This window comes from Aulonocara sp. 'chitande type north' Nkhata Bay, linkage group LG13 (genome assembly GCF_057382095.1).
Source record: "Aulonocara sp. 'chitande type north' Nkhata Bay isolate Kocher_YH1m ecotype deep benthic linkage group LG13, A_spYH_male_GT1.1, whole genome shotgun sequence".
Taxonomy (NCBI): Eukaryota; Metazoa; Chordata; class Actinopteri; order Cichliformes; family Cichlidae; genus Aulonocara; species Aulonocara sp. 'chitande type north' Nkhata Bay.
The window spans coordinates 33,763,499-33,782,576 of NC_141356.1; the positions used below are offsets into that span (position 1 = coordinate 33,763,499).

General features: G+C 44.2%; 1 protein-coding gene across 3 annotated transcripts in view; it reads right to left on the bottom strand.

Moving 5' to 3' along the window:
* Positions 1-4,896, bottom strand: part of LOC147316559 (rap1 GTPase-GDP dissociation stimulator 1) — a 29,451-nt gene extending 24,555 nt beyond the window's left edge. For 2 of the 3 annotated variants that reach the window (XR_015124494.1, XM_086260109.1), the window contains exon 1: positions 4,737-4,895. Coding sequence is in view for 2 of the 3 variants with exons in the window: in XM_086260109.1 (XP_086116235.1) it covers positions 4,737-4,749 (13 nt within the window). In the remaining variant the exon portion in view is untranslated. Of the gene's footprint in view, positions 1-4,736 lie in introns of all 3 variants that reach the window. The other variant, XM_086260110.1, reaches the window with a different exon arrangement.
* Positions 4,897-19,078: the final 14,182 nt, after the last annotated feature.

Below are 19,078 nucleotides of genomic sequence, written 5' to 3' on the forward strand. Positions count from 1 at the left end.
CTTGTTACCAACACAAAATCGTAGACAGATACTGGTTAGTGGCTACCAAGCACTAAGTCCTGTATGCCTAACTTGGCATTCAGGTTTAAGTGATCCTATAATTCAATTCAGTTTAATTAAATTTTATTTATACAGCGCCAAATCCCAATAACAGTCACCGCAATGTGCTTTATATTGTAAGGTAAACCCTACTATAATATAAAAAAAAACCCAACCCAACAATCATATGACCCCTATGAGCAGCACTTTGGCGACAGTGGGAAGGAAAAACTCCCTTTTAACAGGAAGAAACCTCCAGCAGAACCAGGCTCAGGGAGGGGCGGGGCCATCTGCTGCGACCCGTTTATAACAGGACATTTGTTCGTATCTGTTGACAGGCTAAGCTTACAATTTGTTACATTTGGTTTTATAACCCACAACACAGCAAGGTGTTCATACACACACATAATAAATAGTGATCGTGTTACCTGACATGAAAAATAAAAAAACATACCAACGAATGGCTTCTGGAACCTTAAGAATGAAGTTTGACTGAAAACTTGTTTTGTTGGAGAAATGTTAGACTGAAATGAAAATGGTCCACTTACAGAGAGCTGAATTTAAAGACACAACAAAAACCAAAGTGAAAGCATGGAATTTAATTTCATTTATATAGCGCCACAACAACAGTTACCTCAACACGCTTTATATGACAACAATACAAAGAATGCAACAATCAGAAAGCCCAGCTGTTGCACGGCAGTGAGGAAAGACATGTTTTAAAACCCCTCCTTTAACAGGAAGAAACCTCCGACAGAGCGGGGATCAGGGAGGGGCTGCCATCTGCTGCACCTGGTTGGGGATGAAGGACTGATCCTTCACAACCCAGAATGATATACAGTAGATTATACAGCTCCACAGTGAGCAGAGGGTCCGCTACAGGACGTCAGGCTCTTAGGCCACACTTATGAAGTCTGTTTCTGATTGTTTGGTCAGAGACATTCACATCCAATTAGGGCCGCTCGATTATGGCAAAAATGATAATCACGATTATTTTCACTGAAATTGAGATCGCGATTATTTGACGATATTTATTTAACCCTTTAAGACCTACTATAGAACCAAGTCCACCAGAGCTTATATTATTTTTTTACAGGCTGTAGTGCCATTTGTGGGAGCATTTCAAGTTGCTATACATCAATACAACTGTTATAGCCCATATTTTAATAATATGTATGCATTAAGTCCATAGTAATTACATAAATTGCAAAAAAGTGCAATAAACTACAAAAAAATTGAAAATCGTTTTTGTTTTGTTTTTTACATATATTTCTACTTGGAGAAATTTAAGAGGTTTATCCCTCAAAACTTTAAATACAATAAAGTTGCAAAAAATAGTTTACAACAACAGGAAATTTATTTTGAGTGTCTTCATAGTTTTATTTTGGAGATACAGTTTTTATATACTGCAGGAAAAACAAAAAACAATCCTATGATGCAAATTTGCAAAGAAAACAGCAGGTGCATCATTTCACTGTGGGAAGTGTTACGAACAGCTGATAGGAACGGCAAAGCGTGTTTCTGGAATATTATGTTTTTGTTCCTGCAAGCGCTTTTTATGCAATTTTTGCAAAGCTATATGTGGAAGGAAACCGTGACCGAGGACAAGCTGATGGCATCAGATGTAAGTACAACTCCTCCGGTTTCGATTAATTGAGCAGCCCTACATCCAATGGCCTGCTGGAGGTCATTTTGTAGGACTCTGGCAGTGCTCATCCTGCTCCTTGTTGCACTGCTGACGGCTTAAAATATAAATATATAATAAAATTCAAAAATAGTGAGAAAACAGTCTGGAAAGATAAGGACTATAAACATTCAAGCTACCCTAATTAATAAAGCTTCATTATAAGCAGAAAAGACACGATGAAAAGCAGAATAATCAACAAAGCAGCAACTGAGAAAAAAGTGACAAACTGGCATTAGAGCTTTAACCTGCGAGATTGCCGACGTCATTATCCGACAATTAAAAATGTTTTTCCTATTTTCTTCTACAAGTCTTGGCAGCGCTCTTACGGGTATTGTAGCTGATATGATGCTCCACCACATGCAGAACGTATATGAAGAAGCTGCTGGAGACCAGAGCTACTACCACTAAAAACCACACTAGAGTCCTGCCAACAACACAACTTCTTCAAGAAATCATCAGCTGAAAGTCTAACGAGGTCAGAAAGAAAAGCGTCTGGACTTCTTTCAGCTGCATGAAGACGGGACTGGGACTCTCCACCAATTGACTCTTAGAACTGAAGAAGCTTCTTGGATGAGAGGTGAAACGTCTTCAAGCAACTTAAAGAAGTCCAGAAACTTTCCAAGCTCCTTAGACTACGATGACCTGGATGACTGAGAACCTTCGCAGACATCAGCTGAAAGGTTAACAAGAACTGGGGACAAATGTTTAATTACATCAAATATCAGGAGTGAAAATCCTCCTTATTTTTAGAGTGTTTTATAGAGCTTTGTGGACTGGTGCCAGCTGAACTACCTCCAGATCAACGCCAGTAAAACCAAGGAGCTGGTGGTAGACTTCCGCAGGCACAAGCATTCTCCACTGCAACCACTGAACATCCAGGGTATGGACATTGAGGCTGTGGACAGCTACAGGTACCTTGGTGTTCATCTGAACAATAGACTGGACTGGACTCATAACTCAGACGCCCTCTACAGGAAAGGGCAGAGCAGGCTGTACCTGCTGCGGAGACTCAGGTCGTTTGGAGTGGAGGGCCCACTCCTGAAGAAATTCTATGACTCTGTTGTGGCTTCTGCTATCTTTTATGGCGTGGTCTGCTGGGGCGGCAGCATCTCTGCTGGGGACAGGAAGAGACTGAACAGGGTGATCCGAAGGGCCAGCTCTGTTCTAGGATGCCCTCTGGACCCAGTGGAGGTGGTGAGTGACAGGAGAACGGCGGCTAAGCTGTCATCCCTGATGGACAACATCTCCCACCCCATGCAGCAGACTGTGACAGCACTGAGCAGCTCCTTCAGTGGGAGACTGCGGCACCCACGGTGTGGGACGGAGAGATTTCGCAGGTCTTTCCTCCCCACTGCTGTCAGACTCCATAATAAAGACTTTAACTGATCAAGCACACACATCCACACATGTGCAATAACACTAAGTGCAATAATCCTTTCTGTCATCGTTGTATTTTTACTCAGTTGTATATAGTATTTGTATTTGTATTCTATTTTTATCTTATTGTATATTTTTATTCTATTTTATTCTACTGTATATAGTATTTTATTTTATTCTATTCTGTACAGCTGTGTACTGTATTTATTCTTATTGTATTCTAATTTTTGCCTCATAACTTTTGCACTGTCCACTCCTGCTGTGACAAAACAAATTTCCCACGTGTGGGACTAATAAAGCTTATCTTATCTTATCTTATCTTATCTTAATCTACTATTTGCCAAATTCAGCTGAACTCCCACAACAAAATTATATTTCTCCTAATCCTGATCTTGTACAATATATAATACGACTTACATGATGCTTTTTTTCCTCTTTTACCCACCAATAAACAAAGTCTTGGTTAAACTTAAACCTTTAAATAAGTATAAAGGAAACAACAGATTTTTCAGGAGCCGTCCAACACTGATGTTTCTGATGTGGTTGGATAAAGTCTGAACAGTTTACACGTGCCAGCACAGGGCTGTGCACGCTTGCACATTTCTTCAACCAGAGGCACGGAGCATAACTCAATAACAAAGCTAAAGAGCTTCTTAAACACATACAGTCCATTTCAGTCAGACGCACACACAGAGTGCAGATGGTAATCACCTCGGCTAATCCCTATAAAGTCGATTGAAAATAGCCCGGGTGGAGGGGGCTAGGAAACGGATACACACACTTGTATGTCACGATCTAGCCCTCGTGTCCTTCTGCATGTGTAAAGACACTTATAGACTCTTCTGTGCTGAGCACTTGTTACTACAAGCCTCATTCAGCCAGTCGCACACACATTCATACAACCACTTTCTTCTATAGCGTTCATCCACACACACTCAGACGAATGAAGCGCAGGCAACTCGGCATCTTGCCCAAGGATATTTTGACATGCAGACTGCAGTAGCCAGGGAATCGATCCATCAACCTTTGGATTGGTGGACAACCAGCTGAGCAGTCAGGGCGGCACTGTGTGCATGCGTCTGTGTTAAAGCACAGGCCAACAATTTCCTAGTCAGTCTCACAATGTAATGCCAAGAAGTCCCCAGGGTGCCTATATACAAACGTGACTGCATGCATGGACACAATAACAGCAACAACTGGGAAATCCAATCCCATCAGTCCGTCCGCCACTAAATCCTGTCACTGTGATGCTCGTTGTGTTTATTCCACTGTTAGACTCCGCGGTACATTTTGGATAGTACTGGTATTATGATGGTATCTATGAGCAATGAGGACGCAAAGAAATGGTTCATGCCTCAGAGCAGCAGTCAGCAACGCCACAGACCGGAGAAGCCGCTGCACAGACGAGGCTGGTTGTTTGATTGTGTGGCTCAGCTGGTAAGTTTATGTCCATCCACCCCTGAACTGCACAGTGCTGCAATCTTACTGGCCGGTGGCACAAACAACTCACTGTTGCTGGTCTGCAGAGTGGCGCAACAGCACAGTGCACCACGCCGGCTGCAAATCGTTTGACCTTTTATACAGAGCAAGAAAGGATAGAAGCATCACACACACAGAGGCTGTAGCTACTCACCAGTGTCTGTCATGGCTGCTGGCTAACTGCCTTCGCCTGCTTGCTAGCACTGAGTGCGCGTCTGTGTGCAGAGAGGCCGCCCTCCCTGATTCAGTCAGGTGTGTCCCGCCTCTCACTCTGCCTGCTTCCCTGTCCTTGCTCTTCCTCCACTAATCCTATTACCTAACTCTCCTTTTCGTTTGCCTCGCTTCACGCTGCCCTTCTCTGCTCCCACTGCGCGTGCGTCGTGTGTTCATTCTTTCTGCCTGACAAATTCAAAGTACAGGTGGTGAAAGAAAAGCTACAAACGAACAAAGACAATTATGTACAATATAACAAGCAAATCACGGTGATATTTACATATTTGATGTTTTTAAAAATATATTTCACTGCTATATATTATTGTATGTATATTTTTATCATATAAAACAAGGGACTAGTTTAGAGACTGATGGTGTAAACATGATATCACATAGAAAAGACTGACAATATCTGCGGAGTTTTTTACAAATGAAATACAAATATTTCTGGAGCTCTTTAAATGTTTTGGGAAAACAGGCTATAACTTAAGTGCGTGTCTGTGTGCATTGCCCTTTCTGATTTTTTCTCTTTTTGCATATTTCAGATGGTCAACTTTTAATATTTGACATAAAGAACTCTTGTAAACACAAAATGCAGCGTGTGATAAAAAGGTTATCCAAACCTTCCTGACCTCGTGTGTAAAACAAAAACAAAAGCTGATTGCCCTCGAATAAATGTGTTTGTCACTCTTCATGGCAAAAAAGAAATTTGTAATAACTGGCAATGAGACTTTTTCATCACTGTACAGGAATTTTTGGCCCACTGTTCTTTACAGACGTGTTTTAGTTCACCCACTCTGGAAGGTTTGCCTGGTTAAATCATGCTTCAGTCTGATTTGTGTCCAGACTTTGACTACGTCATCCCAAATCCTCTTTTTGAGCCATTCAGAGGTGGACTTGCTGCTGTGTTTCAGATCGATCACGCTGAATAGCCCAGTGTGTTAAAGATTCATTGTCATATGCACACTAAAGAAACATGTTTCCCCCCAAATTCTTCCTTTGCTGTCTGTAACAAATACCCAAGAGGAGAAAAAACACTTATACAATAGATAAATACAATAAATGATTTAAAAACAATAGAAATAATCATAAAGGATTATACTAAATACAACAAAAAGGGGGAGGGGCAAAAAATACACATGCATATACATATATATATGTATCACCTGGATCACCAGTTGAGAAAAAAAAGAGAAAACAAGCATAAAAACCATCGCGATAATCTATGTGTATATATATATATATCTATGTGGTAAATGGCCTGTATTTGTATAGCGCTTTACACATCCAGTCATCCACACACTGGTGATGGCAGCTACATTAGCCACCCTGGGGCGCACTGACAGAGGCGAGGCTGCCGGACACTGGCACCACCGGGTCCTCTGACCACCACCAGTAGGCAACGGGTGAAGTATCTCGCCCAAGGACACAACGACCGAGACTGTCGGAGCCAAGGCTCGAACCGGCAACCTCCGATTACAAGGCGAACACCCAACTCTTGAGCCACGATCGCCCGATAGCATTGTGCAGCACGTAAGAGCGACAGCGCATAGTGTGCTTTGAGGTAGCAGCCAAGAAAGGTGTAGTTTGTGTCTGTGAGCACCCGTGTGTACACCTGTGAGCATGAGCACGCTTGTATTCAAAAGGTTCCTTCATGTAACGATCTGCTAGAGGGTGTGGGGGGTGTTGTGGAAGTTTTCCATTAAATAAAGCCTGCAGACGAGCGGTAGCTAACATTCTTTAATCAAACACACAAAGGACAGACAACCAAGCTTGATGAAGTCCCTGCATGACCGCGGGGCAGACGGTCAGCAGAGTCTGAGCCCAGCATGGCTCTCAGTTAAAAACCTTCTCCAGGAACAAAAGGCAGGACACAGCTGTTTCACACCTTAAGGTTCACACTCCCTTGCTGCCTCCCAGAGTCCTCGAAGACACAAAAGACTCTTCCTGTGGAGTCGTCTGCTTCCCCCAACTTCCTTACTGGACCCCCCACCATTTGTCTTACTGTATGAGTGTGAGACATGTTAAAATCCAGTGGCACCAAGGTATCATACAATAAAATAATGTGATTAATACATAAGTAAAAGAAATTCCTATACAGAGGCCATAGCCCCGTCCCCCAGGGCATGAAGCAGGTATGGAGGAGATCCAGGCTCCAGACATCCAGAGGCCCCCAGAGCATGAAAGTCCAAGGAAGACCAACGGAGGGGCAACCACGCCACTCTCCTGGAAAGAGCTGAGGAGAGGCCCGGGCGAGGGGTCACCCAGCACCCACGGAGCAGAAGCCAGAGGGGGTTGCAGTGACGTGCCCCTGAGCTCCACCGGCAGCCAGCTGTGCCAGAGGGGACTGAGCCGCAGGCCCAGAGGCCGAGGGCACCCCACCCCCCAAAGGGGCACCGGCTCCCGACAAGCAGCCACCGGGAGCCGGTGCATACCTGAGTACCCAGGCGCGGACACCAAGAACCACCAAAGCACCGATGTCTGAGGGCGTCAGCCACCGGCAGGGAGAGTGGGGAGACCAGACCATATAGACACAGACATGCCTCCCCTGCACCCTGGTGACACACCTGCACCCCAAGGCCCTGCATGTGTGGGTGATTGTGGTGGAGCGGGAAGAGGGAGACAGGTGGGGGTTAGGCAAGTGGCCCCTCCCTGGGGCCAGCTCCCCCTACTGACCCCAGTAGGCACCCCCGCTCTCTGGAACCCACCAAGACCAGGGGGCCCAGGCTCATCTGGACCGGGGTCCACAGAAGCACCGCCCAGCCCCACAGAATCTGGAGCAGCCCACCCGACCCCACCACAGAGAAAACTGTACCCACCCCATCATCCACTCATCTCCCAGACTACCCAAGACAATAGACACCCAGGTTAAGTTCATTATCCTCTTCTCCTATATCTCTCCCCCACTCTCACTCTCTGGGGGAGAGTTTACATTTCGAATGCTTCAGCTTCAGGAACTGTACTGGAATCTGTGCTGCTGCAGGAACTAAAACAGGGAAGACTTAGGCTACGTTCACACTGCAGGCGAAAGCGCATCAAATCAGATTTTTTGACCCTATGCGACCCATCTATCCGATCATGGTGTGACAGTGTGAACGGCACAAATCCGATATTTTCAAATCCGACCTGGGTCACTTTCATATGTGGTGCTGAATCCGATACATATCTGATGTTTCAGAAAGCGACTGCTGTTTGATGGTCATGTCGCATTAAATCCGTCTTTTACGTCACCGACACAAGACAGACGCTAACTATCAGTGCCGGAGAAGACATCGTGAACGCTTCCTGGCCATCCGGTGTAGATGTCAGTGAAACTGTTGGGAAGACAACGTTGGAGAAACGTGAACATTTTATTTGTTCTGTATAATCTGCAGAGTCTGACAGAAATCTGCAACTATCCTTTGAAGCACCGCTCCTCTCTAAAACAGCAATAAGGATCATTATTAGGTTATTTACATTATTAAGTCACATTAAATCCGTCTTTTACGTCACTGACACAAGACAGACGCCAATTATCAGCGCCGGAGAAGACAAACGAGAAAGCATGGTGGCGGAAACTGGAGACGGAGCGAGTCAAGGGCCACTCACTGGTTCCGACTCCATGTCCATATATACCTCTGCACCGAGGTAGCAGCCACTGCTCCAAACAAGGCCACTGTTAAAGCACGGGCTCTCTGTTTTCTCAGTGTCCTTCTTTCTCTAATGAATTTGTCAAAATTCTGTCGGTTACGACTGTGCACAAATTGATAGATTCCTGCAACAACACCTACCAGCTCTGTAGCCGCCATTTTTACTTCCGTAAACAGAGCACGTTGTGTGTGACGTCTTCTTTTGCGCATGCGGGCCGCTTTGAGGACCGTGAACCGTTCACACTAGAGCGCGTTTGCTGTCACATTTTATTTGTAGTGTGAGCAACATGACAAAAAAAATCGGATTTGATCAAAAATTGGAATTGAGCATAAAGACCTGCAAGTGTGAACGTAGCCTAAGAGGCATGGCTGTGAGGATTGCCTGTTCCTGTCTATAAAGCTTAGTTTGGTTCAAAGCTGGTACAAAGGATTGTGCGTATAAGGTAATGTCCTCTGCTACCTGTTGAGTGGGCATCTGTAATCCTGACTAATGGTCAGCAGCACTTATTAGTTTTATCAGTTTCATAAAATATACTATACTAATGATTTACAACTCTGATTAATTGAATGAGTTACTATTGTCAAATACCACTGCTGCTAATAACAATAAAAATAAATAATGATGATAATAATCATGTATCAGAAGTAAAGGACCTGTCAAGACTGCGGGCAGCAGATCATGTAGAGTGCAGAGTGAGGGCAGGAAATGAACTTAACGAAAAGTGAACCATTTAATGATTCTAAAACAGTACAAAGATAAGAAAACCAATCAAAAATGAGAAACTAAAGAGAAAACCTGAACTGAAAAAACTGTAGAGGCTGGGAAACTCTGGGAACACAGATCCTGAGCGACACAGGGATAGAGGAACAGACGCTCTCACAGAGGAAACATTATATACATGTGACTAGAGTCACTAACGAAGTGGAGACATATGGGAACGCAACAAGAATATTTATTTATTATTTATGCATTTATTACTCTTCTAATGAATTCTACCCGTGTCCACCAGGGCTGGGGAGTGACCTGCAGTTTCACGCTCCTTCCACCGGATGGAGCCAGAGAGTACTTTAGCTCAGTCCTACCACTTTTTTTCCTTTTAGCTGTAATACCCTCTTTTGCACACACGGTGTCACACTCTAACAAATAAAGACCCGTGTGTACCACTTCTTCCTTTTTTCTCAGTTCTGTGGTACAGTGAGTTGAATCATTCGCCACAACTAATACAAAGCCATATCTCCATGCACGCTGGTGATTAGTGATGTGCCATACCACTGATCTCCTTTCTGATCCGATACCGAGTAAAATTCAGGGTGGTATCGATGACACTGATCCGATACCGATACTTTGTGCAAAAACTTAATGTGTTATTGTATTTCAGATTATAGCTTCGTAATGATTGCAGGACATCAGACTGCTTGTTCTTATTGTTTAATTATGAAGAATTATCATATAGAAATAAAGAACCTGAAGCTGTGTGTCGATGCTATTTGAACACACATATGTTGTCATTTAACATGTAGATACTTACCTGGACGCTTCACCAAAAACCTTCAACATTCACACTTTCCCTCGTTCACAGCAGTGCTGTGCCACACTACACATTTTGGTATCGATCCAGTACCAAGTAAATACAGGGCCAGTACTGTCGATGTGACTCAGGCAGCTAAATGGGGGAGAGTAGTGTGCCACGATTAATGAGACGAATTCTCAACTAGCAAATTGTGAAACATTTTAAACAGAAACTGGGTTTTTGGAGACCTGGAATGTTTTTGTGTCTTTCAGCACACAAAAAGCTTTGGACATTTTTCATAGTGCATGTTGGAGGTTTATTTTTCCCAAAGACATAATTAACACAGTTCAGCGGGCTACACACTGAAGGATAAAAGCAATGTATCGATCCGATACCAATACTAGTGTTGGTATCGATACTATCGATATTGATCCGCACATCTCTGGAGAAATCGGTTCAAGCTGACGCGCTCAGAAGGCACCTCCATTAAAAGCAGTGGGCCCATGGGCACTTTAGGACTTTCCATTTGGTTCTCACACTCAGGGCAGGGCGTGCACCATCGGAAAATTCGCCTGGAAAGTTATTTCCCGGTAGATTTTTAGCACCAACAACTGGGTATTTTCCTCTTGCGTGCGAGTATCACCATCAATTTTCATCACTTGGTCAAAGGCTGAGTGTAATATGTCATCACGAGACTGCTCTAGAGGAAAAGTGAAAGTGAAGGAGTGAATTACTGCAGCTGTTTCAGCGTCACATGCAGCTGAGTGCAGCAAAGTTGCTACACACTCCTATAGGTCGGGAATGCATCAAAACACACTGCCCCAACAGGTGATTAAACCCTGGCCAATGCTTTGCCAGAATTAAGGGACGCATTAGGCAGGCGCTAACTGCAGCTGTAACTCTACACGTTTGAGTTTCACAAACACGGTCAGTTCTGTACTCAGGTAAGGATCTCTCCTAGTGGTGAGACAGTTAATTAAACTCAGGTGAGCAGGAACAAAGGATGGGAAGCAAAAAAGAAAGGATCACCTCTGCAAGACAAGGGCGTGGTTCGCTGCACACTCTCACACAGACAGAGAGGGAGAGAGCAAGAGGAGAAGAGACAGAAGGGCAGAGGAGCTTTGCAACACAGTCCTCTTTGGTAACATCTGGTGGCCACAAATATGAAGAGCAGTTTGAATGTGAGTGTATCACTGAAAGCCCTGGCAGCCAAAGCCTACTGCAACATGACTAAGAGAGGATACACATTTCTTTTTATACATTTTTTTTTAGAAATTGCTCCATTTTAAACCAACATTAAGACAAGACAGACAATACACTAACTAAGAATAGTACAATATATACATATATATACATGCATACATAAGTCACTCATAAATAAATAGCTGGAAAAGAAACATGTGTAGCTGTAGCAGCAAACAGTGTGTTAAGTGGATGCGTTGTACAGGGAGATGGCCACAGGCAGGAATGATTTCCTGTGTCGTTCAGTGGTGCTTTTCGGTAATCTCAGTCACTACGGACGATACCTACAACCACGATTACCGACACTAACAAGCTGATCTACAATACGGCAGCAGTGATCAGTGAGATGCTTGGCTACAAGTTGAACAGCGACAAGGGGCAGTACCCTCCATGGAGAAGGAGGCTAGAGGGCAAGATCAAAGTAGCACGGAGGGAGGTTAGCCAACTAACGGAGTTGCAGAAAGGTGCGACAAAGAAGGTGCCTAAGAAATACAGCAAGCTGTCCATACCTGAGGCCTTAGAAACTGCCAAGCAAAGACTCACAGCCTTGGCCAGCCGCTTGAGGAGGTACACCAGAGAGATAGAAGGCAGGAGAATAAACCAGCTGTTCTCCACAGAACCAGCAAAGGTGTACTCTCAGTGGCAAGGGAACAATAAGAGAACAGCACCACCAAGGCTGGAGACGGAGCAATACTGGAAGAGCATATGGGAGAAGGACGCAACCCATAACGGCAATGCTCAGTGGCTAGAGGATCTGAGGGCAGACCACAGTGACCTCCCTGAACAGGGTCCAGTAACCATCACAGTGGCAGATATCCAAGAAAGGGTCTCCAGTATGAAGAGTTGGACAGCACCAGGGCCCGACATGGTTCACGCCTACTGGCTGAAGAAGCTGACTGCACTCCACGAGCGTCTGGCAGCACAAATGAACCAGCTGCTAGTTAACGAGAGACACCCGGAATGGCTAACTGAAGGCCGGACGGTCCTGATCCCCAAGGACCCCAAGAAGGGACCGGTCCCCTCCAACTACCGACCAATAACCTGCCTCAGTACTACATGGAAGCTCCTGTCAGGCATCATATCGGCTAAGATGAACAGGCACATGGGTCAATACATGAGCGGGACACAGAAAGGAATTGGCAAGAATACCAGAGGCGCAAAACACCAGCTACTGGTAGACAGAACAATCAGCCGAGACTGCAAGACCAGACTGACCAACCTGTGCACTGCCTGGATTGATTACAAGAAGGCCTATGACTCAATGCCCCACAGCTGGATACTGGAATGCCTAGAATTGTACAAGATCAATGGGACCCTAAGAGCCTTCATCAGGAACTCAATGGGGATGTGGCGTACAACACTAGAGGCCAACTCCAAGCCCATAGCACAAGTCACCATCAAGTGCGGGATCTACCAAGGAGATGCTCTGTCCCCACTGCTGTTCTGCATAGGCCTGAACCCCCTCAGTGAGATCATTAACAAGACTGGCTACGGATACCGACTACGGAACGGAGCAGTTGTCAGCCACCTCCTGTACATGGATGACATCAAGCTGTATGCCAAGAGTGAACGAGACATCGATTCACTGATCCACACTACCAGGCTATACAGCAATGACATTGGAATGTCGTTCGGACTGGAGAAGTGTAGTCGGATGGTAACAAAGAGAGGGAAGGTAGTCAGAACTGAGGGGATTGAACTACCAGAAGGCAACATTGCAGACATAGAGGACAGTTACAAGTACCTGGGGATCCCGCAGGCAAATGGGAACCATGAAGAGGCCGCTAGAAGGGCTGCAACCACCAAGTACCTGCAGAGGGTCAGGCAAGTCCTGAGGAGTCAGCTGAATGGTAAGAACAAGATCCGGGCCATCAACACGTACGCCCTGCCCGTGCTCAGGTACCCTGCTGGGGTAATAGGCTGGCCAAAGGAGGAGATAGAAGCCACTGACATAAAGACAAGAAAGCTCCTTACCATGCATGGAGGGTTTCACCCCAAGTCCAGCACCCTGAGGCTGTACGCTAAGCGGAAGGAAGGGGGCCGGGGACTGGTGAGTGTCAGCACCACAGTCCAGGATGAGACAAGGAACATCCAAGAATACATTGGGAAGATGGCCCCAACTGACCGAGTGCTCAGTGAATACCTCAGGCAGCAGAAACCCAAGAAAGAGGAGGGAGACGAGGAACCATCATGGAAGGACAGGCCCCTGCACGGTATGTACCACCGGCAGATAGAGGAGGTGGCTGATATCCAGAAATCCTACCAGTGGCTGGACAAAGCTGGACTGAAAGACAGCACAGAGGCACTAATCATGGCAGCACAAGAACAAGCTCTGAGTACAAGATCCATAGAGGCTGGGGTCTATCACACCAGGCAAGACCGATGTAGCGGTCCCGAATGACAGCAACATCAGGAAGAAGGAACACGAGAAGCTGGAGAAATACCAAGGGCTCAGAGAAGAGCTCGAGAGGATGTGGAGGGTGAAGGTAACGGTGGTCCCCGTGGTAATTGGAGCACTAGGTGCGGTGACTCCCAAGCTAGGGGAGTGGCTCCAGCAGATCCCGGGAACAACATCGGAGATCTCTGTCCAGAAGAGCGCAGTCCTGGGAACAGCTGAGATACTGCGCAGGACCCTCAAGCTCCCAGGCCTCTGGTAGAGGACCCGAGCTTGAAGGATAAACCGCCCGCAGGGGCGTGCTGGGTGTTTTATATATATATATATAAAAACACCCAGCACGCCCCTGCTGAAAAAAAAAAAAAAAAAAAAAAAAAATATATATATATATATATAGAGAGAGAGAGAGAGAGATAGAGAGATAGAGAGATAGATAGATAGATAGATAGATAGATAGATAGATAGATAGATAGATAGATACCAAAACAGATAAAAGATTACGTTTACTTATGAACAGGTGGAAGGTCATCACTGCTTCCATGTCCCATTATGTCGCGTACTGGTTCGCTATCTCTTTCACCAAATCACCACCTAAACACACATCAGATCGTGACAATGATTCACAAGTCAGCTGAACCAAGCCTTGACACAATGCTTCTGAAGCTCAGCCTCAGCTTCAAACAGGTCATGACTATAACCTAGGTACTCCCAAGGTTTAGTATATTGTTGTGAAGTTGGAAAATGATCCTGGAAAAATTGTGAATAATATAAAGTTCGAATAATTGTCACATTGTGGTGTGATCTTGACCCGATTTTCACCAAAGTTAAATCAGCTCCAGCTGGTATTGGTATCTTGAAAAAAAAAGTGGTCTGCTAACAGACAGACAGACAACCAAACTGAAGTGAATACATGCTCCAGCCCTTTGGGGGGAAATTACACTGACAGAATGTGTTGAAACATGTTCTGAAGTGTGTGAGCCGACGGGGAGTTAACAGGAAAGAGTTTCACCAGGGGTTTAAAGAGTGGATTTACCAGTTTTTTAACTAATGAGTAAAGTGTGTGTGTTTTCAAAATGAAATTGTAGTTTTTGTGAAAGTTTTAAAAGATTATCTAAAATACAGAAAGCAGTTTGAACGCACACTTTCCTTTAACGAGTCAGGGTTCATCTCTGATAGTGATGAACAAAGAATTATTTAGCTGTCTCTTTGTTGTTCTGAGATATTCCTCCTGCCCTCTCGTTCACACGTTCCGCTCGCAGCTATTTTCAGACAGAGAGCTTCAAAAGGCTGAAGAGTGGAGTCTGAGTACAGCCAGTCCTGCAGCTAAGGTGACATTTCAGATTATGTCTCATGATTTCCTCATATATTTTTACAGTATGACTGTATGGGTGTGTTATTTACTCTGAAAGCTGTTGTTACAAAGCTGGCACATGATACCACGCACCGTACCAGTGTTATTTGTGCTGATGCCGCCTCCCTCAGACAACAGCAGATGTTAAGACTTGTCCTGCATTCTCTCTGAACACCATGTAGACATAGACCAAGTAGAAGAGAAGCCGAGCACATACTGAGGATCGAGGAAGGCGAGGCAGAATGAGACCAAATGACTGTAGTGATGGACATCTACTTCGCCACCTTAAAAATGTTCTTCAGATTAAATTAATGTATCTTAGTGATGTGCACTCCACTTATAATCTGACATTCCTTTAGTTTTTTTTCAACGCGAGGGGTCTTGAGTACTCCATTAGGCAAAATCTGTGTTTCTATTCTGTAAAGGGCAAGTAGATGACAGCATGTTAATTTCAGCAACGCATATCGGTTGAACATTAAGATTTGACATCAGAACATTTTCACTTACAACACAAATATTTAATTCAATTTCAGGGCAAGTGGAATAAGACCGTACAGCCACCCAAGATTTAGTCTGATTGACCCAAAACCAACAATAATAATAACAAGAAAAACAGGAAAGTGATATGCTGATTAAACCTGCATTAATTGTTCTGTGTAGACAAGAAAATAGAGAAGCACAGAAAGCCTCTAGTGTGGATGCAGATCACCTGATTGAGTGGCGTGATGTTCTGGGCTGAACTCCACAGACTTACGGAGCGTGCTCGGAACATCAATAAAATACCGTAGACTGTCCAGGTCTTGTTTGCAGTCCTCCAGAGTGCTGAAGTCGAATAAAGTATGGCTAAAATCCTTATTTTTCTTATCTTCACAGGTGTCAAACTGGCAGAGAAAATTAGTGACCCATAGGGCAAAGGAATAAAACAGTCTTATCAAACTTTCTTTGAACTTTGTTGAACAGTTTTAACTGAAATTAAGCTGCAAGTCTCTACCAGCTTTGCACATCCACAGATTGTAATTTTCACCCATTCTTCTTTCCAAACTAGGTCCACTTTACTCTTTTTTTGGATGATAGATTGAACAGTGCTCTTTGAGATGTTTGTTTTTGTTTTTATAACTTCTCCACACTTTCATCCCTGACCCCCTTAGATGTGTTCCTCAGTCTTGGTGGTGGTGCTGTTTGTTTACTAATGTTCTCTCACAAACATCTGAGGCCTTCACAGATCAGCTGGATTCATACTGGGTATCAAAGGAAGCTTAATAAATAATCACATCACATCTGTCAAACTTTTATTTGTAAAACATTTTAAACTCCCTGTAGTATTTTCCTTCCACTTCACAATTCCACAGTACTTTGTGTTGGTTTATCATGATATCCTAAACAAATACAGGTGTGTGGTAGTAATATGACTAAATGTGAGTTTTCTCCTTGGAAAGCTCCCATGGACGCCTGGGTTTTGTGACCTCCTGGATGAATCATCAGTGCAATCTTGGAGTAATTTGGTTTGGGAAGGTTCTCTTCTGTTCCAGGTTTTCTCCATTTGTGGACAGAGCTGGACTGAGTAACTGTTGGGAATCACTTTTATCTTTAAGGCTAATATCTCATAATTAGCACCACATATTTGTATTTATACTTCTTCTCTAAGGACTTTGGGGGGAAGGGTATGTCTCACTATTGAAAGCACCAGAAGGTAAACGTGATTGCAAATTGCTTGGTTGGCCTTACAAACACTGACAGCTGACCATTCCTTGATTTTCATTAGATTACCCAGTTAAATCTCTTAACGCAGCTGACTCATTCCTGGCCTTTGCGGTGAGCTCGCGCTCCAACAGAGTATAGTGTGGAAGAAATGGGGAAATGGTGGAGCTGTAAAATTGAGAATAAATGCAGCAAAGTGTGTCAGATGAACCGACGTGTTAGAAGTCAGGGCTGCAGCAGCAGCTGCACCATCAACTGTAGCAGCAACAACAAGGCTCACATGAGGCTGCTGTTACTAGCACCAGCTGTGCAGAAGCACCCATGGTCCCAACAAAAGTGTGAGGAGGATACAGAGGAAGGTGAAATTAATGTTGTGAAAAATAAATGGAGGGAAACAATTATGAGTGGAAAGATTCGGGTAAAATGAATGTCTACTTTGACCAAGAACCATTCCTAATAGCTATAGCATGGCTTAGAAAGATATCCTATCCCAACAACTGACAATCAACCAAAATTAAATCTTTTAGCCTGCTTCAGTTTGTCAGACAGGTTCTGCTTAAGGGATTTCTTGATTCAGCAGGTGTGGCAGTACTCACACCTGAAACTGATCTGAGCTTTCCAAAATATATTGTTATTTAAAGAAATTCAGAATTTAACAAGGTTAGGCACTTTGTCACATGGGCGGGTAGATGGATAGCGTTTTTCCTTCAATAAATGAAACCATCATCAAAAAGAGTCTGCATTTTGTATTTACTAGGGTTCAGAGATGGGCAGTAATAATAATAATAATAATAATAATAGATTTTATTTATGAGCGCCTTTCAAGTCACCCAAGGACACTTTACAATAGGATAAAACACTTAGTAAAACAATGGCAGAATAAGAACAATAAAACAAAAGCACAAGATAAAATGAACAAACAGTGGATTCACGGTGAATATGCAGATTTGAACAGATGAGCTTTGAGTTGGGATTTAAACTGGGAGAGAACCAGTGTTTCTTATTTCAGGGGGCAGAGAGTTCCACAGCCTGGGAGCAGAGCAGCTGTAAGCTCTGCTTCCCACGGTGGTGAGGCGGAAGGAAGGTACAGCAAGCTGGATAGAAGAAGAAGAACGAAGTGAACGGGCAGAACAGGTGGTGGTTAACAGGTCAGAAAGGTAAGGAGGAGCGAGGTTATGAATGGCCTTGAAGGTGAGCAGAAGAAGTCTGAAAATTATCCGGAATTTCACTGTGAGCCAGTGAAGTTCCTGAAGAACAGGTGATGTGCTGGTAGGAGGGGTTCTGGTGAGAATGCGAGCAGCAGAGTTCTGAACCAGTTGAAGCTGATGGAGGGATTTTTGGGGGAGACCATGCAGAAGAGAATTGCAGTAGTCAATACGGGAGGTAACAAGACTGTGTACAAGAATGGACGTAGACTGGGTGGAAAGAGAAGGAAGCAATCTGTTAATGTTACGTAGATGGAAGTAGGCAGAACGGGTGAGATTACTGATGGGAGATTTATAGGAAAGCGAACTGTCTAGGATGACACCAAGGCTCTTAACCTGAGGAGAAGGGAAAACTGTGGAGTGATGGTGAGTGAGAAATGGTTCGCCTTCAAAAGGCTGGATTTGGTGCCAATAAGGAGGATCTCAGTTTTATCCTCATTGAGCTTTAGAAAATTAAAAAACCAGGATTTTAACTCGGATAGACATTCTGTAAGGGAAGAAGGTGGGAGGGAGGAATCAGGTTTGCAAGAGAGATATAACTGGGTGTCATCAGCAAAACAGTGAAACTGAAGATCAAATTTGCGGAAGATGGTACCTAGAGGGAGGATGTATATTATAAAGAGAAGAGGGCCTAAAACTGAGCCTTGGGGTACACCAGAGGTGACGGGGAATAGACGAGAGCGGAATGATCTTAGTTGAATAAACTGGGAGCGGTCGAGGAGATATGATTGAAACCAGGCGAGGGGTGTGTCAGAGATGCCGAGAGAGGAAAGTCTGCTTAGAAGGACAGAGTGAGAAATGGTGTCAAAGGCTGAGCTCAGATCTAAAAGGACGAGAATGGCGTTACTGTAATCCGATTACTTTTTTCAAGTAACAAGTAAAGTAAGGGATTACTGCAAAAACGGTAATTAGATTACCGTTACTTTCCCATAGGAACGCTGCGTTACTGCGTTACTAAAACCATGATTTATTTTGCGAGAATGTCTCATGACAGTGACGTAAGCGAGTGCGACGTTCGTGACAACAGCTGTGTGCAGATCAACAATGGATCACATATCGAGTGCAGAGAGAGTATGAGCGTGCAGCGTTTAAAGCGTGGAAGTACTGACCTTACTTTGAGTTTGATTCCATAAAAAGTGACAAAAACATTAGTGTCCGCTGTGCGTGGGAAGAAAACTTCTTTTTACAGCGAAAAAAACCCCTAAACTTCCAACAAGCACCGAGTAGCTACGACGTAATGGGAAACTCACAG